The sequence below is a fragment of the Pseudorasbora parva genome, chromosome 5 (genome assembly GCF_024679245.1).
Source record: "Pseudorasbora parva isolate DD20220531a chromosome 5, ASM2467924v1, whole genome shotgun sequence".
NCBI lineage: Eukaryota > Metazoa > Chordata > Actinopteri > Cypriniformes > Gobionidae > Pseudorasbora > Pseudorasbora parva.
Window position 1 is genome coordinate 50,357,870 of NC_090176.1, and position 26,735 is coordinate 50,384,604.

A 26,735-nucleotide genomic window follows, 5' to 3' on the forward strand; every position below is an offset into this window, starting at 1 on the left:
TTTTTTTTTTTTTTTACTTTTAATGAATCGGGTGTCAATGATTCACTAATCCCAATTTTTTTTATATGAATCAGGTGAGTCAATGATTCACACATAAACATTTTTTTGAATGAATCAGGTGAGTCAATGATTCACTCATCAAAAACAAAAATGTAAAATTTGAATGAATCGGGTGAGTCAATGATACACTTTTTAAAAAAAAACAAAATTGGGAAAAAATCGGGTGTCAATGATTCACTCATCATTTTTTTTTTTTTACTTTTAATGAATCGGGTGTCAATGATTCACTAATCCCAATTTTTTTTTTATGAATCAGGTGAGTCAATGATTCACACATAAAAAAAAAATTGAATGAATCAGGTGAGTCAATGATACACTTATCAAAAAAAAAATTGGGAAAAAATCGGGTGTCAATGATTCACTCCCCCAATTTTCTTTTTTTTTAAAAATGAATCGGGTGTCAATGATTCACTCATCAAAAAAAAAAATATTTGAATGAATCAGGTGTCAATGATTATTCACTCATCCCCCCCAAAAAAATTTCAATTAATCAGGTGAGTCAATGATTCACTCATCAAATTTTTTTTTTTACTTTTAATGAATCGGGTGTCAATAATTCACTAATCCCAATTTTTTTTTATGAATCAGGTGAGTGAATGATTAACTCAAAAAAAAAATGGAATGGAATGAATCGGGTGTCAATGATTCACTCATCAAAAAAAAATATTTGAATGAATCAGGTGTCAATGATTATTCACTCATCCCCCCCAAAAAATATTTCAATTAATCAGGTGAGTCAATGATTCACTCATCAATTTTTTTTAAAAACTTTTAATGAATCGGGTGTCAATGATTCACTAATCCCATTTTTTTTATATGAATCAGGTGAGTCAATGATTCACTCATAAAAAAATAAAAATAAATAAAAAATGGAATGATTGGGGTGTCAATGATTCACTCATCAAAAAAATTTTTTTGAATGAATCAGGTGAGTCAATGATTCTCTCATCAAAAAAGAAAAATTATTTGAATGAATCAGGTGTCAATGATTATTCACTCATCCCCCCAAAAAATATTTCAATTAATCAGGTGAGTCAATGATTCACTCATCAATTTTTTTTTATATGAATCAGGTGAGTCAATGATTCACTCATAAAAATAAAAAAATTAAAAAAATGGAATGATTGGGGTGTCAATGATTCACTCATCAAAATTTTTTTTTTGAATGAATCAGGTGAGTCAATGATTCACTCATCCAAAAAAAAAAAAATTATTTGAATGAATCAGGTGTCAATGATTATTCACTCATCCCCCCAAAAAATATTTCAATTAATCAGGTGAGTCAATGATTCACTCATCAAATTTTTTTTTTTTTTACTTTTAATGAATCGGGTGTCAATAATTCACTAATCCCAATTTTTTTTTTTATGAATCAGGTGAGTCAATGATTCACTCAAAAAAAAAATGGAATGGAATGAATCGGGTGTCAATGATTCACTCATAAAAAAATATATAATTAATCAGGTGAGTCAATGATACACTTATCAACAAAAAAAAAATCGGGAAAAAATCGGGTGTCAATGATTCACTCCTCAAATTTTGTTTTTAAATGAATCGGGTGTCAATGATTCACTCATCAAAAAAAATTTATTTGAATGAATCATGTGTCAATGATTATTCACTCATCCCCCCCAAAAAATATTTCAATTAATCAGGTGAGTCAATGATTCACTCATCAAAAAAAAAAAAAAATGGAATGAATTGGGTGTCAATAATTCACTCATCAAAAAAATTAATACATTTGAATGAATCGGGTGTCTTTGATTCACTCATCCCAATTTTTTTTATTATTAATCAGGTGAGGCAATGATTCACTCATCAAAAAAAAATTGTTTGAATGAAATGGTTGTCAATTATTCACTCATCCAAAATAAATAAAAAATTATGAATCAGGTTAGTCAATGATTCACTCATCCAAAATAAAATAAAAATTATGAATCGGGTGAGTCAATGATTCACTCATCCAAAATAAAATAAAAATTATGAATCTTGGATGAGTGAGTCAATGATTCACTCATCCAAAATAAAATAAAAATTATGAATCGGGTGAGTCAATGATTCACTCATCCAAAATAAAAAAATTAATGAATCGGGTGAGTCAATGATTCACTCATCCAAATTTTTTTTGTTGAATGAATCAGGTTTCAATGATTATTCACTCATCCCCCCCCAAAAAATATTTCAATTAATCAGATGATTCACTCATCAAAAAAAAAGATTTGAAAGTAATGGGTTAGTCAATGGGTTAGTTTTTAATTGATCAGGTGTGTCAATGATTCACTCATCAAAAAAAATGTATTTGAATGAATCAGGTGTCAATGATTATTCACTCATCCCCCCCAAAAAATATTTCAATTAATCAGGTGAGTCAATGATTCACTCATCTTTTTTTTTTTTTACTTTTAATGAATCGGGTGTCAATGATTCACTAATCCCAATTTTTTTTATATGAATCAGGTGAGTCAATGATTCACACATAATTTTTTTTTTGAATGAATCAGGTGAGTCAATGATTCACTCATCAAAACAAAAATGTAAAATTTGAATGAATCGGGTGAGTCAATGATACACTTATCAAAAAAAAAATTGGGAAAAAATCGGGTGTCAATGATTCACTCCCCCAATTTTCTTTTTTTTTAAATGAATCGGGTGTCAATGATTCACTCATCAAAAAAAAATTATTTGAATGAATCAGGTGTCAATGATTATTCACTCATCCCCCCAAAAAAATATTTCAATTAATCAGGTGAGTCAATGATTCACTCATCAATTTTTTTTTTACTTTTAATGAATCGGGTGTCAATAATTCACTAATCCCAATTTTTTTTTTATGAATCAGGTGAGTCAACGATTCACTCAAAAAAAAAAATGGAATGGAATGAATCGGGTGTCAATGATTCACTCATCAAAAAAAAATATTTGAATGAATCAGGTGTCAATGATTATTCACTCATCCCCCCCAAAAAATATTTCAATTAATCAGGTGAGTCAATGATTCACTCATCAAAAAAAATTTGTTTGAATGAAATGGTTGTCAATTATTCACTCATCCAAAATAAAAAAAAATTATGAATCAGGTTAGTCAATGATTCACTCATCCAAAATAAAATAAAAATTATGAATCGGGTGAGTCAATGATTCACTCATCCAAAATAAAATAAAAATTATGAATCGGGTGAGTCAATGATTCACTCATCCAAAATAAAATAAAAATTATGAATCGGGTGAGTCAATGATTCACTCATCCAAAATAAAAAAATTTATGAATCGGGTGAGTCAATGATTCACTCATCCAAAATTTTTTTGTTGAATGAATCAGGTGTCAATGATTATTCACTCATCCCCCCCAAAAAAATATTTCAATTAATCAGATGATTCACTCATCAAAAAAAAAGATTTGAAAGAAATGGGTTAGTCAATGGGTTAGTTTTTAATTGATCAGGTGTGTCAATGATTCACTCATCAAAAAAAATGTATTTGAATGAATCAGGTGTCAATGATTATTCACTCATCCCCCCCAAAAAATATTTCAATTAATCAGGTGAGTCAATGATTCACTCATCATTTTTTTTTTTTTTACTTTTAATGAATCGGGTGTCAATGATTCACTAATCCCAATTTTTTTTATATGAATCAGGTGAGTCAATGATTCACACATAAACATTTTTTTGAATGAATCAGGTGAGTCAATGATTCACTCATCAAAACAAAAATGTAAAATTTGAATGAATCGGGTGAGTCAATGATACACTTATCAAAAAAACAAAATTGGGAAAAAATCGGGTGTCAATGATTCACTCCCCCAATTTTTTTTTTTAAATGAATCGGGTGTCAATGATTCACTCATCAAAAAAAAATTTTTTGAATGAATCAGGTGTCAATGATTATTCACTCATCCCCCCCCAAAAAATTCAATTAATCAGGTGAGTCAATGATTCACTCATCAATTTTTTTTTTTTACTTTTAATGAATCGGGTGTCAATGATTCACTAATCCCAATTTTTTTTTTATGAATCAGGTGAGTCAATGATTCACACATAAAAAAAAAATTGAATGAATCAGGTGAGTCAATGATTCACTCATCAAAACAAAAATGTAAAATTTGAATGAATCGGGTGAGTCAATGATAAACTTATCAAAAAAAAAGTTGGGAAAAAATCGGGTGTCAATGATTCACTCCCCCAATTTTTTTTTTTTAAATGAATCGGGTGTCAATGATTCACTCATCAAAAAAAATGTATTTGAATGAATCAGGTGTCAATGATTATTCACTCATCCCCCCCCCAAAAAAAATTCAATTAATCAGGTGAGTCAATGATTCACTCATCAATTTTTTTTTTTTACTTTTAATGAATCGGGTGTCAATGATTCACTAATCCCAATTTTTTTTTTATGAATCAGGTGAGTCAATGATTCACACATAAAAAAAAATTGAATGAATCAGGTGAGTCAATGATTCACTCATCAAAACAAAAATGTAAAATTTGAATGAATCGGGTGAGTCAATGATACACTTATCAAAAAAAAAATTGGGAAAAAATCGGGTGTCAATGATTCACTCCCCCAATTTTCTTTTTTTTAAATGAATCGGGTGTCAATGATTCACTCATCAAAAAAAAAAAATTATTTGAATGAATCAGGTGTCAATGATTATTCACTCATCCCCCCAAAAAAATATTTCAATTAATCAGGTGAGTCAATGATTCACTCATCAATTTTTTTTTAACTTTTAATGAATCGGGTGTCAATAATTCACTAATCCCAATTTTTTTTTTATGAATCAGGTGAGTCAACGATTCACTCAAAAAAAAAATGGAATGGAATGAATCGGGTGTCAATGATTCACTCATCAAAAAAAAATATTTGAATGAATCAGGTGTCAATGATTACTCACTCATCCCCCCCAAAAAATATTTCAATTAATCAGGTGAGTCAATGATTCACTCATCAATTTTTTTTTAAAACTTTTAATGAATCGGGTGTCAATGATTCACTAATCCCAATTTTTTTTTATATGAATCAGGTGAGTCAATGATTCACTCATAAAAAAAATAAAAAAATGGAATGATTGGGGTGTCAATGATTCACTCATAAAAAAAATAAAAAATGGAATGATTGGGGTGTCAATGATTCACTCATAAAAAAAATAAAAAAATGGAATGATTGGGGTGTCAATGATTCACTCATCAAAAAAATTTTTTTGAATGAATCAGGTGAGTCAATGATTCACTCATCAAAAAAAAATTTTATTTGAATGAATCAGGTGTCAATGATTATTCACTCATCCCCCCAAAAAATATTTCAATTAATCAGATGATTCACTCATCAAAAAAAAAGATTTGAAAGAAATGGGTTAGTCAATGGGTTAGTTTTTAATTGATCAGGTGTGTCAATGATTCACTCATCAAAAAAAAATTATTTGAATGAATCAGGTGTCAATGATTATTCACTCATCCCCCCCAAAAAATATTTCAATTAATCAGGTGAGTCAATGATTCACTCATCTTTTTTTTTTTTTTACTTTTAATGAATCGGGTGTCAATGATTCACTAATCCCAATTTTTTTTTTATATGAATCAGGTGAGTCAATGATTCACACATACATTTTTTTTTTAATGAATCAGGTGAGTCAATGATTCACTCATCAAAACAAAAATGTAAAATTTGAATGAATCGGGTGAGTCAATGATACACTTATCAAAAAAACAAAATTGGGAAAAAATCGGGTGTCAATGATTCACTCCCCAAATTTTTTTTTTTTAAGTGAATCGGGTGTCAATGATTCACTCATCAAAAAAAAATCATTTGAATGAATCAGGTGTCAATGATTATTCACTCATCCCCCCCCAAAAAATATTTCAATTAATCAGGTGAGTCAATGATTCACTCATCTTTTTTTTTTTTTTACTTTTAATGAATCGGGTGTCAATGATTCACTAATCCCAATTTTTTTTTTATATGAATCAGGTGAGTCAATGATTCACACATACATTTTTTTTTTAATGAATCAGGTGAGTCAATGATTCACTCATCAAAACAAAAATGTAAAATTTGAATGAATCGGGTGAGTCAATGATACACTTATCAAAAAAACAAAATTGGGAAAAAATCGGGTGTCAATGATTCACTCCCCAAATTTTTTTTTTTTAAGTGAATCGGGTGTCAATGATTCACTCATCAAAAAAAAATCATTTGAATGAATCAGGTGTCAATGATTATTCACTCATCCCCCCCCAAAAAATTTCAATTAATCAAGTGAGTCAATGATTCACTCATCAAATTTTTTTTTTTACTTTTAATGAATCGGGTGTCAATAATTCACTAATCCCAATTTTTTTTTATGAATCAGGTGAGTCAATGATTCACTCAAAAAAAAAAAAATGGAATGGAATGAATCGGGTGTCAATGATTCACTCATAAAAAAAATAAAAAATAAAAAAATGGAATGAATCAGGTGAGTCAATGATTCACTCATCAAAACAAAAATTTAAAATTTGAATGAATCGGGTGTCAATGATTTACTAATCCCCAAAAAAATGTAATTAATCAGGTGAGTCAATGATACACTTATCAAAAAAAAGAAAAAAGAAGGAATCGGGTGAGTCAATGATTTGTATTATTCACTCATCAATCTTTTATTTTTTTATTTTAACGAATCGGGTGTCAATGATTCACTCATCAAAAAAATATATAAATGAATCGGGTGTAAATGATTCACTCATCCAAAAAAATGTATTTGAATGAAATGGTTTTGTCAATGATTCACTTATCCAAAAAAAATATATATATATTTGAATTAATCAGGTGAGTCAATAGCCCCGTTTCCACCACAGGAACTTTACCCAGGAACCAGGAACTTTGGGTGGTACTTCGTGTGTTTTGACCGCAGGAACCAGGGTATAAATGAAGTTCCGGGTAAATATTTCCCCCTCCAAACGGCCCTGCTCACGAGGTGGTACTTTTTCAAAGTTCAGGAACTTTCGAGGGCGGGACTTGGGCGCTGAACATGCTGATTGGTTGAGCTCACGCAGCATTTTAGTTCAACAGGCATTTTTAAAAGTCTTTTGCGAGGTTCGTTCTGCGTTCAGTAAATATCAGTCTTGCTCTCTGTCTGATGGCGCGCGTTCGTCTCAGCCATCTCATGTTCAATGTCCGTAATAGCTGATAATAATATACATTGTCATTTTAAATCTAGCTTTACAAGCTTTCTGAATATGCTGCTGAATCTGCATATTAGTGCTCTTTTCTGTCGTTGTTAATTACCTCTTTAGTAAACCTATACATAACCAGCAAAAGCAGCACAGCTTGAATCTCTTCCATACTCGTTATTAAATTTTTTTCACCATGTAAACGACCTGACCGATTACTTTTAAGTGTGTGTCCTTACATGACGTGACGGCGCGCGCCGCGCTCATGTTGACAAGAGAGGAAAGCTCATTTTTCTGAGGGGTAAACTTTTTATTTCGTAAGTTATGAAGATAATGTTGGAGTAATGACACAGCGTATATTGCCCCAGGCAGTTTTTACTTTAACTGCGCCTGACAGAAGATTTTTTTTTCTGAGATGATTATTACACTTTACAACAAATAGCTATAAATAATACTGTATTAGTCCTGGTGGCCGTTAAGAGTTGCTATGGCTACAGTTAACACACTCCAGCTGCTGGAGAAAACAGCGGCGACATTTTTGATGCGGCAGACAAACTGCATGTCACAAAATGATTGCGATTGAAAGTCATCACATGTAAACACCAGATCGGTTTAGATAACGTCTCATGTAAACAGGCCACTAAATCTTTCAATCGGTACACTTAAAAATGATTACTGTCCTTCACTGATTTGGGAGGAACAGTCGCGCGCAGTCCTACATCACCGGACTAATTTGCCTAATCTTCTCGGAACTTTATCACGGTCGAAACACAGACAGCTGCAGGTCTGGGGAGAGAAAAGTTCCTGTAAAAAAGTTCCTGGTACAAATTGTTCCGGGTAATTTTGGTGGAAACGGGGCTAACGATTCATTTATCGCAAAAAACAACAACTGAATTAATCAGGTGAGTCAATGATTCATTCATGGCAAAAAACAACAACTGAATTAATCAGGTGAGTCAATGATTCACTTATCAAAAAAAAAATTTGAATTAATCAGGTGAGTCAATGATTCACTTATCAAAAAAAAAATTGAATTAATCAGGTGAGTCAATGATTCATTCATCGCAAAAACAACAACAACTGAATTAATCAGGTGAGTCAATGATTCATTCATCGCAAAAAAACAACAAAAACTGAATTAATCAGGTGAGTCAATGATTCACTTATCAAAAAAACAAAAAATCGAATTAATCAGGTGAGTCAATGATTCATTCATTGCAAAAAAAACAACAACAACTGAATTAATCAGGTGAGTCAATGATTCATTCATCACAAAAAACAACAACAACTGAATTAATCAGGTGAGTCAATGATTCATTCATCGCAAAAAACAACAACAACTGAATTAATCAGGTGAGACGATGATTCATTCATCGCAAAAAACAACAACAACTGAATTAATCAGGTGAGTCAATGATTCATTCATCGCAAAAAAACAACAATAAATTAATCAGGTGAGTCAATGATTCACTTATCAAAAAAAATAATAATAATCGAATTAATCAGGTGAGTCAATGATTCATTCATCGCAAAAAACAACAACAACTGAATTAATCAGGTGAGTCAATGATTCATTCATCGCAAAAAACAACAACAACTGAATTAATCAGGTGAGTCAATGATTCACTCATCAAAAAAAATTTTTTTTTTTTAATAATCAGGTGAGTCAATGATTCACTCATCCCAAAAAAATTATGTAATTAATCAGGTGAGTCAATGATTCACTCATCAAAAAAAATTTTTTTTTAATTAATCAGGTGAGTCAATGATTCATTCATCGCAAAAAACAACAACAACTGAATTAATCAGGTGTGTCAATGATTCACTCATCAAAAAAACAAAAAATCGAATTAATCAGGTGAGTCAATGATTCATTCATCGCAAAAAACAACAACAACTGAATTAATCAGGTGAGTCAATGATTCATTCATCACAAAAAACAACAACAACTGAATTAATCAGGTGAGACGATGATTCATTCATCGCAAAAACCAACAACAACTGAATTAATCAGGTGAGACGATGATTCATTCATCGCAAAAAAACAACAATAAATTAATCAGGTGAGTCAATGATTCACTTATCAAAAAAAAAATAATAATCGAATTAATCAGGTGAGTCAATGATTCATTCATCGCAAAAAACAACAACAACTGAATTAATCAGGTGAGTCAATGATTCACTCATCAAAAAAAAATTTTTTTTTTAAATAATCAGGTGAGTCAATGATTCACTCATCCCAAAAAAATTATGTAATTAATCAGGTGAGTCAATGATTCACTCATCAAAAAAAAAAATGTTTAATTAATCAGGTGAGTCAATGATTCACTCATCACAAAAACAACAACAACTGAATTAATCAGGTGTGTCAATGATTCACTCATCAAAAAAAATTTTTTTTTGAATTAATCAGGTGAGTCAATGATTCACTTATCAAAAAAAAATTGAATTAATCAGGTGAGTCAATGATTCATTCATCGCAAAAAACAACAACAACTGAATTAATCAGGTGAGTCAATGATTCACTCATCAAAAAAAAAAATATCAGGTGAGTCAATGATTCACTCATCCCCCAAAAATGTGTAATTAATCAGGTGAGTCAATGATTCACTCATCAAAACAAAAAAAAATTATTTGAATGAATCGGGTGTCACTTATCAAAAAAAAAAAAATATCAGGTGAGTCAATGATTCACTCATCCCCCAAAAATTCATTCATCGCAAAAAAACAACAATAAATTAATCAGGTGAGTCAATGATTCACTTATCAAAAAAACAAAAAATCGAATTAATCAGGTGAGTCAATGATTCATTCATCGCAAAAAAACAACAACAACTGAATTAATCAGGTGAGTCAATGATTCATTCATCGCAAAAAACAACAACAACTGAATTAATCAGGTGAGACGATGATTCATTCATCGCAAAAAACAACAACTGAATTAATCAGGTGAGTCAATGATTCATTCATCGCAAAAAAACAACAATAAATTAATCAGGTGAGTCAATGATTCACTTATCAAAAAAAATAATAATAATCGAATTAATCAGGTGAGTCAATGATTCATTCATCGCAAAAAACAACAACAACTGAATTAATCAGGTGAGTCAATGATTCACTCATCAAAAAATTTTTTTTTTTAAATAATCAGGTGAGTCAATGATTCACTCATCCCAAAAAACATTTTTTTTAATTAATCAGGTGAGTCAATGATTCACTCATCCCAAAAAAATTATGTAATTAATCAGGTGAGTCAATGATTCACTCATCCCAAAAAAATTATGTAATTAATCAGGTGAGTCAATGATTCACTCATCCCCAAAAAATTATGTAATTAATTAGGTGAGTCAATGATTCATTCATCGCAAAAAACAACAACAACTGAATTAATCAGGTGAGTCAATGATTCATTCATCGCACAAAACAACAACAACTGAATTAATCAGGTGAGACGATGATTCATTCATCGCAAAAAACAACAACAACTGAATTAATCAGGTGAGTCAATGATTCATTCATCGCAAAAAACAACAACAACTGAATTAATCAGGTGAGACGATGATTCATTCATTGCAAAAAACAACAACTGAATTAATCAGGTGAGTCAATGATTCACTCATCAAAAAAATGTTTTTTTTTTTATTAATCAGGTGAGTCAATGATTCACTCATCCCAAAAAATTTATGTAATTAATCAGGTGAGTCAATGATTCACTCATCAAAAAAAAAAAAAAATCTTTGATTTGAATGAATCGGGTGAGTCAATGATTTACTCATCAAAATAAAACAAATTATTTTAATGAACCGGGTGAGTCAATGATTCACTCATCAAAAAATATATATTTGAATGAATAGGGTGAGTCAGTGATTCAATTATCAAAAAAGATATATTTGAATGAATCAGGTGAGTCAACCATTCACTCTTCCAAAAAAAAAATATTTGAATGAAATGGGTTAGTCAGTGATACACTCATCAAAAATATATATATATTTGAATGAATCGGGTGTCAATGATTCACTCATCCCAAAAAAGAAAACATTTGAATTAATCAGGTGAGTTAATGATTCACTCATCAAAAACTGATTTAATGATTCACTAAATTCATTCAAAGCAACAATTTTTTTTAAATAGTAAATAATTGACTCACCTGATTCATTCAAATCAAAATATTTTTTGGATGACTCAATGAATCACTCATCAAAAAAAAAAAAAAATCTTTGGCTGAATCAGGTGAGAGATTCATTAACTCACCCAATTCATTAAAATCAAATATTTTTTTTCACTCAAAGACTTCACTTTTTCCAATACTAGATGAATCAGTGTTTTTAAACGAAACTCTTGAGTGTATGATTCAATAACTCACTCATAAAGACTTCACTTGTTTCATTACAGGATGAATCAGCATTTTTGAACGAAATTCTTGAGTGAATGATTCAATGACTCATTTAAAGACCTCAAAGACAATCCGCATTCATGAACGAATCTCTTGAATGAATGATTGAGTGACTTACTTAAAGACTTCACTTGTTTCATTACTGGATGAATCAGTGTTTTTGAACGAAACACTTGAGTGAATGATTCAACGACTCACTCAAAAAGAATTCACTTGTTTCATTACAGGATGAATCAGCGTTTTTGAACAAAACTCTTGAGTGAATGATTCAATGACTCATTTAAAGACTTCAAAGACAATCCGCATTCATGAACGAATCGCTTGAATGAATGATTCAGTGACTCTCTTAAAGACTTCACTTGTTTCTGCAATGTATTGAAATAAACTACAAATGAACTAGAAGTATCCAGTGAAGGGAAGGACAATGTTTTACCTGCACAGGACGAGCTGAGCGGCGAGTGGCAGGCGTGTGAATTGCTGCTCTGCGTGTGTGTGTGAGAGTGTGTGTGCTGCCGAGTGCAGCAGCGTCTGAGGAGAGTTGCAGCTGTTCTCGTTCCACAGTAACATGTGTGTGTAATTCCCAGACAGCCTGAGCTCTGACACAGACACATACAGAAGACCGACAGGAAGAGCCACTAACTGATTACCTTCAACGTTCAGAGACCTCAGAGACCTGAACACACACACACACGCACATACTGAATGGACACACTGCTGTTGTGCTCTTATAGAATAAATACTGAGTGAATTCTATTATTAAGGTCCGTACACACCGTTATTGCTATAATTAAAAGTCTAGTTTTTGATAGTTATCGCTATAGTTATAGCTAGTTTTCGTTAGCTATAGCTATAGTTATTATAACTGTCAATTTTGTTAGTTATTGCTAAAGTTATAACTAAGTTTTCGTTAGTTATAACTATAGTTATTTTGTTAGTGTTTTTGTTAGTTATAACTATAGTTATTTGGTTAGTGTTTTCGTTAGTTATCGCTGCAGTTATTTCTTTAGTGTTTTCGTTAGTTATCGCTATAGTTATTTTGTTAGTGTTTTCGTTAGTTATAACTATAGTTATTTTGTTAGTGTTTTCGTTAGTTATAACTATAGTTATTTTGTTAGTGTTTTCGTTAGTTATAACTATAGTTATTTTGTTAGTGTTTTCGTTAGTTATAACTATAGTTATTTTGTTAGTGTTTTCGTTAGTTATCGCTATAGTTATTTTGTTAGTGTTTTCGTTAGTTATAACTATAGTTATTTTGTTAGTGTTTTCGTTAGTTATCGCTGCAGTTATTTCTTTAGTGTTTTCGTTAGTTATCGCTATAGTTATTTTGTTAGTGTTTTCGTTAGTTATAACTATAGTTATTTTGTTAGTGTTTTCGTTAGTTATAACTATAGTTATTTTGTTAGTTTTTTTGTTAGTTATCGCTGCAGTTATTTCTTTAGTGTTTTCGTTAGTTATCGCTATAGTTATTTCGTTCGTGTTTTTGTTAGTAATCGCTACAGTTATAACTATAGTTATTTTGTTAGTGTTTTTGTTAGTTATCGCTATAGTTATTTTGTTAATGTTTTTGTTAGTAATCGCTAGTTATTTCTTTAGTGTTTTCGTTAGTAATCGCTAGAGTTATTTCGTTAGTGTTTTCGTAAATTATCGCTGCAGTTATTTCTTTAGTGTTTTCGTTAGTTATCGCTATAGTTATTTCGTTCGTGTTTTTGTTAGTAATCGCTATAGTTTCAATTATAGTTATTTTGTTAGTGTTTTCGTTAGTTATCGCTATAGTTATTTTGTTAATGTTTTTGTTAGTAATCGCTAGAGTTATTTCTTTAGTGTTTTCGTTAGTTATCGCTATAGTTATTTCGTTCGTGTTTTTGTTAGTAATCGCTATAGTTTCAACTATAGTTATTTTGTAAGTGTTTTCATTAGTTATCGCTATAGTTATTTCGTTCGTGTTTTTGTTAGTAATCGCTATAGTTTCAACTAGTTATTTCGTTAGTGTTTTCGTTAGTTATCGCTATTGTTATTTCGTTAGTGTTTTCGTTAGTTATCGCTATTGTTATTTCGTTAGTGTTTTCGTTAGTTATCGATATTGTTATTTCGTTAGTGTTTTCGTTAGTTATCGATATTGTTATTTCGTTAGTGTTTTGGTTAGTTATAACTATAGTTATTTTGTTAGTGTTTTTGTTATTAATCGCTATAGTTATTTCATAAGTGTTTTCGTTAGTTATCGCTATAGATATAACTATAGTTATTTTGTTTGTGTTTTTGTTAGCTATTGTTATAGATTTAACTATAGTTATTTTGTTAGTTATCGCTATAGTTATAACTGTAGTTATTTTGTAAGTGTTTTTGTTAATTATCGCTATAGTTATTTTGTTAGTGTTTTTGTTAGTAATCGCTATAGTTATTTCGTTAGTGTTTTCGTTAGTTATCACTATTATTTCGTTAGTGTTTTCGTTAGTTATCGCTATAGTTATTTTGTTAGTGTTTTTGTTAGTAATCGCTAGAGTTATTTCGTTAGTGTTTTTGTTAGTAATCGCTATAGTTATTTCATTAGTGTTTTAGTTAGTTATCGCTATTGTTATTTTGTTAGTGTTTTTGTTAGTAATCGCTATAGTTATTTCGTTAGTGTTTTCGTTAGTTATCGCTATTGTTATTTTGTTTGTGTTTTTGTTAGTTATCGCTATTGTTATTTTGTTAGTGTTTTCGTTAGTTATCGCTATTGTTATTTTGTTAGTGTTTTTGTTAGTAATCGCTAGAGTTATTTCGTTAGTGTTTTTGTTAGTAATCGCTATAGTTATTTTGTTAGTGTTTTTGTTAGTAATCGCTATAGTTATTTTGTTAGTGTTTTCGTTAGTTATCGCTATTGTTATTTTGTTAGTGTTTTCGTTAGTTATCGCTATTGTTATTTTGTTAGTGTTTTCGTTAGTTATCGCTATTGTTATTTTGTTAGTGTTTTCGTTAGTTATCGCTATTGTTATTTTGTTAGTGTTTTTGTTAGTAATCGCTAGAGTTATTTCGTTAGTGTTTTTGTTAGTAATCGCTATAGTTATTTTGTTAGTGTTTTTGTTAGTTATCGCTATTGTTATTTTGTTAGTGTTTTCGTTAGTTATCGCTATTGTTATTTTGTTTGTGTTTTTGTTAGTTATCGCTATTGTTATTTTGTTAGTGTTTTCGTTAGTTATCGCTATTGTTATTTCGTTAGTGTTTTCGTTAGTTATCGCTATAGTTATTTCTTTAGTGTTTTTGTTAGTTATCGCTATAGTTATTTCTTTAGTGTTTTTGTTAGTTATCGCTATAGTTATTTCGTTAGTGTTTTCGTTAGTTATCGCTATAGTTATAACTATAGTTATTTTGTTTGTGTTTTCGTTAGCTATCGCTATAGATATAACTATAGTTATTTTGCTAGTTATCGCTATAGTTATAACTATAGTTATTCAGTTAGTGTTTTCGTTAGTTATCGCTACAGTTATTGCTATCATAATAGTAATGCTATAGTTCTTGTTTAATGTATTATTATAGTTATGAGTTTAGGTGTGATCGGCCCTTTAGTCTGAAGAATGATTTGGTATGAAATGATTGTTAATAATGACTGATCTGAAGGTTGACCTGAGGTGTCTGACGTCACTGCTGAGGGATCTGAGGAGATTATAGGACACGTCCAGATGCTTCAGACAGGGCAGAGAGTACAGCCTACACACACACACACACATAGTGTCAGGCCAAGCGCTGAAACTGCATTATGTGGTAACAAACAGAACGATGCAAAGAACCAGAGCAGCAGAACCATTAAAACTCATAAGGGTGATATATAAACTGTCAGTGTCATTTAACACACATTATATATTGCCTTTTTTCTTGATCACATATTTTTAGTAATCATCATAATCCTGTGAAATTCAAATTTAGTCAGAAATATAGCTTTGATTTCCAAATGATTTAGTAAAATATACAGTTTGTATTAAAACATGTTTGGTTTAGTACATTTGCTTTCCATTTTGATTTTTTCAGTGCTTTCACTTCTGCAATAATCTGCTGAATGCTCAACCTTTTAAAGCATTCGTGAATTACAAGGGGCAGTTAACAGGTAAACATAAATTATAATTGCATTAAAGATATTTTACAGCAACAAGGATGTAATAAAAAAATAGCTGAGAATTATAAAATGTGTAAATTTGTAAAGTGTGTGTGTGTGCGTGCGTGCGTGTGAGAGCGAGTGAGTGTGGTGTGTGTCCGAGTGAGTGAGTGAGTGTGTGTGTGTGTGTGTGTGTGTGTGTGTGTGTGTGTGTGTGTGTATGTGTGTGTATGTGTGTGTATGTGTGTGTGAGAGAGAGAGAGTAAGTGAGTAAGTGTGGTGTGTGTGTCCGAGTGAGTGAGTGAGTGAGTGAGTGAGTGAGTGAGTGAGTGAGTGAGTGAGTGAGTGAGTGAGTGAGTGAGTGAGTGAGTGAGTGAGTGAGTGAGTGAGTGAGTGAGTGTGTATAATGTCATAGGGTATGACACAGGTATTACAGGAGAGGGTGAAATATGAGGACATTACCCATGGCCCCACTTTACAAAAGGCTTATAAATCACACAGGAGGAGTTTTTATGAGAAAGTAAAAATGCTGAATGTTTCCTGTGATGGGTTGGTTTAGGGGCAGTGTGTGTGTGTGTGTGTGTGTGTGTGTGTGTGTGTGTGTGTGATTGGTAGGTTTAGGGGCAGTGTGTGTATGTGTGTGTGTGTGTGTGTGTGTGTGTGTGTGTGTGTGTATGTGTGTGTATGTGTGTGTATGTGTGTGTGAGAGAGAGAGAGTAAGTGAGTAAGTGTGGTGTGTGTGTCCGAGTGAGTGAGTGAGTGTGTGAGTGAGTGAGTGAGTGAGTGAGTGAGTGAGTGAGTGAGTGAGTGAGTGAGTGAGTGAGTGAGTGAGTGAGTGAGTGAGTGAGTGAGTGAGTGAGTGAGTGAGTGAGTGAGTGAGTGAGTGAGTGTGTATAATGTCATAGGGTATGACACAGGTATTACAGGAGAGGGTGAAATATGAGGACATTACCCATGGCCCCACTTTTCAAAAGGCTTATAAATCACACAGGAGGAGTTTTTATGAGAAAGTAAAAATGCTGAATGTTTCCTGTGATGGGTTGGTTTAGGGGCAGTGTGTGTGTGTGTGTGTGTGTGTGTGTGTGTGTGTGTGTGTGTGTGTGTGTGTGTGTGTGTGTGTGTGTGTGTGTGTGTGTGTGTGTGTGTGTGATTGGTAGGTTTAGGGGCAGTGTGTGTATGTGTGTGTGTGTGTGTGTGTGTGTGTGTGTGTGTGTGTGTGTGTGTGTGTGTGTGTGTGTGTGTGTGTGTGTGTGTGTGTGTGTGTGTGTGTGTGTGTGTGTGTGTGTGTGTGTGTGTGTGTGATTGGTAGGTTTAGGGGCAGTGTGTGTATGTGTGTGTGTGTGTGTGTGTGTGTGTGTGTGTGTGTGTGTGTGTGTGTGTGTGTGTGTCTCACTGGTTGGGCAGCTGTGTGATCTTGCAGAAGGAGGCGACCAGCGTCTGGAGCTTGTGGAGTTTGTTGATTTGAGCAGGAAGCTCCTGTATGGGGTTATTCCTCATCTTCAACACCTGCAGCTGATGAAGATCACACACCTGAGAGAGGAAGACGAGGAGCGTCAAACACCATCTGAGTCCTGACAGCAAACAGAGCGAGTGTAAGTGAAGCACCTCCGGAGGAACGTGTGTGAGGTCATTAAAGGACAGGTTCAGATACTGGAGACGCTCAGACAATGCCGTCACGTCAGGAAGATCGCAGATGAAATGAGCCTGTTGGAAAACACACACACACCTCATTATTACTGTAAATCCTACTGAGAACAGCCCTTTACCACGGTAAAATCACTGTAACACACATCTACGAGTGGATTATTTATTTAACTGACACCAGCGTTCAATAAACAGCTACATTTGTTCTTCTTAAAGGGATAGTTCACCCAAAAATGAAATTTCTCTCATCATTTACTCTCCCTCATGTTGTGTACTCTCCCCAAACCTGTATGAGTTTCTTTCTTCTGCTGAACACAAAGTAAGATATTTTGAAGAATGTTTGTGTCCAAGCACAGAAAACAATCATTGACTACCATAGTAGGGAAAGAAATACTATGGTAGTCAATGGTTGCTCTCTGTGCTTTGTTACAAACATTCTTCAAAATATCTTCCTTTGTGTAGCTAATAACATCCCTGTTTTCTCCACATCGACTGTACAGCCGAATCAAATTTTGTTGCAATATTTTCCTGTTTAAAACTGTGAAGCTGCTTTGAAACAATCGGCATTGTAAAAGCGCGATATAAATAAAGTTGACTTGACTTGACTTCAGCAGAAGAAAGAAACTCATACAGGTTTGGAACAACATGAGGGAGAGTAAATGATGAGAGAATTTTCTTTTTTTGGTGAACTATCCCTTTAATGATTAGAGTAACCAATGATAATGCATCCATTTACACTTGTAAAATATTTCAAGTTAATAGTTTTGGAAACGTGCACATATTCTTACTTATATGTCATACTTATAAACTGAAGCTAATATTGACACTAGACTTCATTTCACTCAACGTGACCAACAGTTCCCTAAACTGCAAATAAAAATAAATGAGGCAAGAGGGAAGTGCTCATGCCCTTCTTCCCTTTTTAATCCGAATGTTTCATTTCCTAAAGACATAAAGCTCATTGTGTGGATGCAGAAGCGTCACCTACAGAAGATCTGCTGTCCACACGGCCGGACTGAGACGTGGAACGCTGAGAACAAAATCTTTCTTTACTTGGACAGAGGAACTTAAGTCTGAGTTTTCACTGAACTGAGTCACTGACCTCACACAGGATGTTTCTGAGTTTGCAAATGTGCCATAAATGCAGCATCTCACACTGACAACGAATAAAATAAAAATCATACAACTGCATTAAGCGTTTGCTTCAATAATAAGCATCAGATATATGTTTTTTTTTCAGGAATTGGCCAGTGATGATTATTCCATCATACGATTCATGGTTTCAAAGGCACCATAACATCTAATGAGCTACAACAAGGGTTTTCAGACTGGGACTCCAGAAGGTTAAATGGGTCCCCAGAACATTTCAGAGAATAAAAAGACACCGCAAATCCCCCTAATGTCGTTCCACATCCGTAAGACCTCCGTTCATCTTCACACACAGTTTAAGATATTTTATATTTAGTCCGACAGCGTATGCGAGTGTATGCACACCAGTGGCGGCTACTGGTCTGTCAGAGAGGGGAAGCTCATTTTCGGCCAATTGTCTTATTTATTTAAAAGTAAATTCTGCCCTACGTTCCTTTTCAAGAAAATGGTCTTTTACCCTGTGAATGAATGAACGATCTAAAAAAATATTAAACTCTGTAAAACTGAAACAAGGAATGTGGTGTATAATTGTGTGAAATGTATGATGAAAATCAAGCAATATCGCCAAGCAAATATCAAAGAAATAGGTTGCAGAAGTTTTTATTTCGACTGAACTTGAGAAATTCGCGATGGGACTGAGCGCGAATAGCTTCAGTGATTCCTTATAGTACAGAATCGCTGTCAGTCAAAAGGAGATGCAGACCCTCCAATCATCACGCAGAAGCTCAGAGTCCGGGCCAGCCCACTCCCCATTCACTCCCAGAGACGCTGAGCGTCCGTGGGCGGGACATAATCGCAGCGTTTATCCAATGACCGTCTAGTTTCAAAGCGCTGAAAAAAACCGTTTAAAGCAGCCCCATTGAAGTCAACGGACGCTGGGCTTCAATAGGGAAATGCACTGACGCTGCGGGAATGTATGAGAAGGAAATCGAGTCAGCCGACCTGCTATATGTAACTGATTCTGAACGAACTCGTCTTTGAGATGAACGTTTTCTAACGCATTTTTAGTCAATACAATGTTAATATAATAATACATATTTGACCATTAATTTTGTGACATTATAAGGGAAGCCGAGCTTCCCTTGCAGTCTTAAAGAAATCGCCACTGATGCACACTATACTGTCCATGTCCAGAAAGGGAATAAAAACATCATCACAGTAGTCCATATGAGACATCAGTGGGTTAATTAGAGTCTCTTGAAGCATCCAAAATACATTTGGGTCCAAAAATAACAAAAACTACGACTTTATTCAGCATTGTCTTCTGTGTTCCTCAAATAAAGAGTCAAACGGTCATGAATCAGTGAATCGATCACACTGCAAAAAATGCTTTTCTTACTTAGTATTTTTGTCTTGTTTCTAGTCTAAATATCAGAAAATTCTTAAAACAAGAAGTATTTACTAGACAAGCAAAAGTAATTGTCTTGTTTTGGAGAAAAATAACTCAAAATTAAGAGTTTTTGCTTAAAATAATCTATAATCTGCCAGTGGGGTGAGAAAAATAATCTTAATTCAAACAGAAAACAAGATTATTTTTCTCACCCCATTGGCAGATTATTTTACTTATTTTAAGCAAAAACTTAACTCAACTTAACTCTCTTAATTTTGAGTTATATTTTCCCAAAACAAGACAATTACTTTTGCTTGTCTAGTAAATACTTCTTGTTTTAAGAATTTTCTGATATTTAGACTAGAAACAAGACACAAATACTAAATAAGAAAAGCATATTTTGCAGTGCACGTAAGCTGCTTACATTTATTGTAGAATTACGCTTATACAAATAATTTTTATTTGAAAAATGTTCTTCTTTAGGTTTTTACATCCAACATTAAAGTAGGCTATAGCCAATTTATGAAGTTTGGAAATAATATTTTTTTTCTCTTTGTCTTGGATTGACTTGTAAGGTCCAGGAGACATTGTGAACCTGCTGCATCTCTTCTATCTCAGATAGGAGTACCCGAATTTAGAGAATATTTATCACCATTATATATTTTTTTAATTATTTTTACAACTGTTTTAATTATCCTTGTTTTTATTTTTAATTCTCACACATGGTATTTTTATTTCTTATGCATATGTTATTGCTATTTTAATTCATTTCTATGCATAGGCGTAATTTGCGGGTGGGACATGTCCCCACCACTTTTTGAAACGTTGAAACATCTTGCTTCACGGATGAACCTAACTAATACAAACAAAACATCTCTGGTTAACTAGAAGAGCATCATTTCATTCGTTGTTATATAAGAGGCGATCTGGCGCTCGTTGCTGCTGTTATCAGTGGCGCGTGCATGTGCAGTCTACACAGACAAATAAACTTGCCTTGCCTATTTATAATGTCACACAATTTATTTTTTCATAGGCCTAGATAAAAATAGATGGATTTTAGGAAGGGGGTCCCACATAAAATCCATCATATTGGGGGTCCTTGGCATCATAAAGCTTGAAAACCCCTGAGCTAGAACACACTCAACTGAGCAAATATCACTGACATCCCATCCAACAGGGAAAGTTCTCAGAACGGTCTGCCAAGGATATGAACAAACATAATTATATTAATGATTTATTCCTTTGTTGTAATCATTTCTTACCCTTATTAGTTGCTGATGACACCAATCTCATTGCAGTGCACGAGGATTTTGTCACCCTGATCAAACATGTTAATGACGAGTTAAAAATATTATCAAATTGGTTTCGTACTAACAGGCTAACGCTCAATGTCAAAAAAAGTAATTTTATGATATTTCACAATATTAATACATTTTATCCCAAAGAACATGCTGGTATAGAAATTGATGGAGCTCCAGTTATTCAAGTAGCTTCAACAAAATTTCTCGGTGTCCTGATTGACGAAGGTTTAACTTGGTCCAAACATATTGATCTAGTTTGTACAAGATCCTCTAAAATGTTAAATATTTTAAGAATCGTTTTACCTTCAATTCACTCATCTGCTCATTTAACACTTTATTATAGTTTTTTATTCCCCTTTATGAATTATTGCAACATTGTCTGGGGTGCTACTTTTCCCACTTATCTCGCAAAAATTTCAAAAATTCAGAAGAAGTTCTTGCGTATGATCTCCAACTCTTCTAAATATGCTCCTTCTGCACCTCTATTTCTTAGATTCAAGATTCTTCCAATTGAGAAAGTCAATGTTTATTTATCATGCATATTTATTCATAAATTCATTTATAAGAGAGAAGACCTTCCACCAACATTACAACACTTTTTTACTTTCATTTCAGATACTCATATCCATCAAACAAGGCATAGAGAAATAAATCTTGTTTTACCGTTCTCTAGAACTTCAGGTCATAAAACTGACCTCAGTTTTAGGGGTCCTCAACTATGGAGTAAATTAAGTTTGTCCCTAAGATCTATGTCATCTTTATTCGTCTTTAAAAAACAGTTGAAAGATCTTTTAACTTTACTATGACAGTCTTTTGTCTTAGTTTCCTGTAGTATATTTCATATGCTGCTCTTCTCCTTTGATCCTCCTTTACCATTACCCTTCAACATCTGTAACCTTAAGTTAAAAGGATAATCAGGCTTCTGAAAATGTGTTTTTCACCCTTTTTTATTTTTTATTCAACTTATTTGTCTGCGTGTCTTTTCTGTCTTTTTTGTTTTTTCATGTAAGTGGAGTGGAACTCTGTATAAACCCAATTGGGCTTCGTTCCACCCCTTGTACTGTATCCATGTGATATCCGTGCAGAATAAATAAATAATAAATAATAAATAATAACATCACACTGCAAAAAATGCTGTTCTTACTTAGTATTTTTGTCTCGTTTCTAGTCAAAATATCTAAAAAATCTTACATTAAGAAAAATTTACTAGACAAGTACAAATTATTGTCTTGTTTTGGGGAAAAATAACTCAAAATTAAAAGAGTTTTTGCTTAAAATAAGCCAAATAATCTGCCAATATTTTAATTATTTTAAGAACTGGACATTTTGAACGTTTTAGCGAACATTTAGAAATCATAACTTAAAGTTAGTAAAACCATCTTTGAACATATTTTTGTTTGCTGGGATGTTTAGTTCCCAGTACAAGATCTCACTTAAGTTCAGACACACAGTTTTGGTGTTTGGATGTTACTGCACACACATACACAATCTCTCACACTCTCACACTCATCTGGTTCACTATCTTAGTAGGGACTCTCCACAAACGTAATGGTGTTACAAACTGTATATTTTCTCACCTTACACTAACTCTACCCCTAAACCTACTCATCACACACACACACTTACACAGACACACACACACACACACACACACACACACACACACACACACACACACACACACACACACACAAAATCTCCCACACGTCTGGTTCACTATCTTAGTAGGGACTCTCCAAGGCGAGTTCCCATGAGGCTGTGTGAATTCAGGTTGAAGTCTCTACTGGGATGGACAAACATGGACGCGCACACACACACACACACACACACACACACACACACACACACACACACACACACACACACACACACACACACACACACACTCACACACACACACACACACAAAATCTCCCACACGTCTGGTTCACTATCTTAGTAGGGACTCTCCAAGGCGAGTTCCCATGAGGCTGTGTGAATTCAGGTTGAAGTCTCTACTGGGATGGACAAACATGGACGCGCACACACACACACACACACACACACACACACACACACACACACACACACACACACACACACACACGCGCGCGCGCACATCAGTACTCACCCCATCTGAGGGTTGAACTCCATTAAGTAACTTAATTAAGGCTGTTAAGGCTATTTTATTCACTTTAAACATCTGATGAAGTGATACTTTTGTCTTTAATACAAACGATACTGAGTTATTAATAAATTAGCAGAGACAAAAAAAATAATAATTGATGTATTTTCCATATGTCCGATATTTTAGCGATTATTGTTTGGTAGCTTGTTGTAAGTCACCCACTACAACTGACATGTGTGAACTGATATTAGGCTAATACTGTAGATCTAACGCTGTGTTGGGTTTTGCTCAATGCTGTGTGGAAGAAGCAAGTTCATTTAATAATTATATTACTGCGTGGTGAACCTATAACTCATCTATTTAAAGCTACACTGTTTAACTTTTTTTGTTTATTCTTAGCTAAAAACACTACCAAAAATATATGTGCTCATTAATGTATATTTACTTCTTTCAAGTAATAAAGTATTCTCGTAAGTTTATAATATGCCATTGAAAATACATACGGGTGAGGGGTTTGAATGCCGGTCGCCATGTTGCTCCTCCATCTTGAAAGTACATTAGCCAAAGAGGGACATACCCCGTAAATTCAAGCTTCGCCTTTCGCGTTTAACACTCGATGGCGCCGTGTCGAATGTGAAGAGGGGGATTGCCATGTTAATCTTGGACTAAATCGGCCACCGTAGGAGTTAAACCGAAATCAGAATTGAGAGGAACAGAAACTATTATTCACTGGATGGTCATACACCGCTAGATGGGGGAAATATCACACACCGTGTAGCTTTAAAAAAAACAATTGTTTTGTGTTGTTGGCCAGATAAAATGAGAGAAAAGAAATACGGACATAAGATAATTTTTCAGTGCACCAAAACACCACACATCTCCTTACAAGTACAATTTTGGCTGTATTATGTGTGTCCCGTTTAAAAATTACCCTTGAGAAATGGTTGCGTTTATTGTCTCCACCAGGGGTGGTGTTTACGTATGGAAGAGTATAGCAGTTGCCATACACTGGCATTCAGACAAGCAGTGGAAATTAACCACTTCAGCTCTGCAGCAAATTTCAAATAATTATGACGTATGCAAATTTGGACCCACATGTGGGTCGCAGAGCTGAAGGGGTAACGGCTCATGATGCCACTCGTTAATTTTAAAAGCAAATTCAAACAGTCTGAGCTAATGCCGTGTCCTTACCAGGCACAATGTCAAATGTGACAAGGTTTCAGCGACAAACCAGACTCGACCGAGATCAATCAATCAAAAAGCACAGCCAATCAGAAGAGCGTGTGGGCGGGCTCTCTACAAGCGCACCAGAGATGGACAAAGTACACAACTCTATTACTTGAGTAAAAGTAAAAGTACTTCTGGTCCAATATTACTCCGTTACAAGTGAAAGTTGTAAAAACTGATTTTTTACTCAAGTAAAAGTACAGAAGTATTTGTTTTCAAAAGTACATAACTATCAAAAGTAAATTTCCTTCTGTATGTCAGCGCATAATTTTATTATTGTTGTATAAATGCACATTATGCCATCATGGTTTAAGCCAGTCAGTGACGCTCCATCTGACACACTAGCAGACGACTAACTTAAACTCATTTAAATACTTGTAGAAAAGTTACAAAGCTCTTTATAAAGCTGCTGTCACTTTAAGACCGAATGCACGGATCCAATACACTGATACACATCTGATATTCTCACACTTTACTCTTCTCTTTCTCCCAGACGTTTATATTTGTAATATTTTATAAGACATGCATCAAGTGTATGCCGACTAAACTAATCTTGATTTTTTTTAAAAACTGAAACATACTTTCAAAGTATGGCTATGAGTGCACACACTGTGCCTAAGAACCGTCTTCTTCCATTTTGCTATGAACTGATCAGTGTTCAAAAAAAGTTGGGCAAATGTTTATGACCCTATAAGAGCGATTCCTGACAGACTGTCTGAAACAACGACAACAAAACACCTTTTAAAGAAGGAAAAACTCATCCACCGACTTTCAGAGCTGCTACAGAAACGACTTTTGACCTTGATAGAAATGTAGTGGAGTAAAAAGTACGATATTTGTCTTTCAAATGTAGTGAAGTTAAAGTCATAAGATTACAGAAAAAATTATATTCAAGTAAATGTACTTATTTACTGTCCACCTCTGAAGCACACTGACTGCATTCGCAACGAAATGAATAAGTACACTGCAAAAATGCTTACTTAGTCTAAATATCTAAGAATTCTTAAAACAAGAAGTATTTACTAGACAAGCTAAATTATTGTCTTGTTTTGGGAAACAATAACTAAAAAAAATTCAATCAGTAAAGTTTTCAAAGTTTTTTTCAAACTAAAAGTTTTTGCTTAAAATAAGCTAAATAATCTGCCAGTGGGGTAAACAAAAGATTCTTAAAACAACATTATTTTTCTTACCCCATTGGCAGATTATTTTTTCTCAAAACAAGACAATAATTTGTACTTGTCTACTTAATGTTTCTTAAGAATGAATGTTTTTAGATATTTAGACTAGAAACGAGACAAAAATACTAAGTAAGAAAAGCATTTTTTGCAGTGTACAATATCGAAATTTCTAAATCTTAAACCATTTTAGCATGATAAAAAAAATACTTACTGCATGCCTTTATTATAGAATACTCTTGTTTGTTCACCTTGAGTTGACAGTTTGACATTAGTTGTTTCGTCTCATTTATTTTCAAGATCTGAGGTGAATTATCCATTGTTGTTTCCAGTAAGGCTATGTGTATAAAAGGTCACAAAAATATATTCAAACTCTCTTTAAATTCTTTTTACATTAAATAAAGCACATTTGTATGTTGTTCCAGTCACAAAGCTGTGGGAATAAAAACTTTTTATAAAATAGAATCGTTGTGAATCGGCTTTGCGGCTGGTTAGTACAAAAAACTCTGATTAACATAGATCATTTTTCTCACGTGGTTAGGACACAGTGAATTATAGGGCTGTTTCAGTATTTGCATTGATTTTGTATTAAGTCTGTTGTTAAGTTTTTTTTAGTGGATTTTGTCCACATTTTGTTTAAAGGAAGACTCCAGAGTTTTTAGAAATAGGGCTTATTCAACTTCTTTCCTACATTTAGATATGTGGGCAAATGCATTTTTGTCTCAGTGCATGCATTGTTTTAGTTTGGCAGGGTCGCCGCTAGCTTAGCTTAGCATAATGAATGGAATCCTATGTTGCCAACTATCATGTCCCAAGTAAGTGATCAAAAAAAAAAAAAACACCCACCTAATTACTTCTTGAGGCCTGCGTACTCACAGCGAGTACAAATAGCGATGCAGATTAAGACTAGGCGATTTCCTCGGCAGATATTGACTTGGGACTATATTATGGGGAAGCAGAGATATCACAGCTCTCATCCTCACGACCTCCGGCTGTTGAGCAATCGCAATGAGTTGCGTGATATCTCTGCTTTGCCTGTTTGCCTGTGAATACGCAGGGCACAAAAAGGTGTTTTGGGTTTGTTTTGGATCACTTTTACTCAGGACATGCTAGCTGGCAACATAGGATCCCATTC

At 33.5% G+C, this 26,735-nt stretch overlaps 1 protein-coding gene across 1 annotated transcript in view; it reads right to left on the reverse strand.

Annotated features, from left to right (window-relative positions):
• Positions 1-26,735, reverse strand: part of LOC137075735 (leucine-rich repeat-containing protein 63) — a 41,034-nt gene that overhangs the window by 8,808 nt on the left and 5,491 nt on the right. Inside the window, exons 6-9 of the mRNA XM_067444657.1 lie at positions 17,273-17,371; positions 17,061-17,197; positions 15,202-15,285; positions 12,035-12,274 (exon numbers count right to left, since the gene is read on the reverse strand). Coding sequence (XP_067300758.1) covers positions 12,035-12,274; positions 15,202-15,285; positions 17,061-17,197; positions 17,273-17,371 — 560 coding nt within the window. The remainder of the gene's footprint in view (positions 1-12,034; positions 12,275-15,201; positions 15,286-17,060; positions 17,198-17,272; positions 17,372-26,735) is intronic.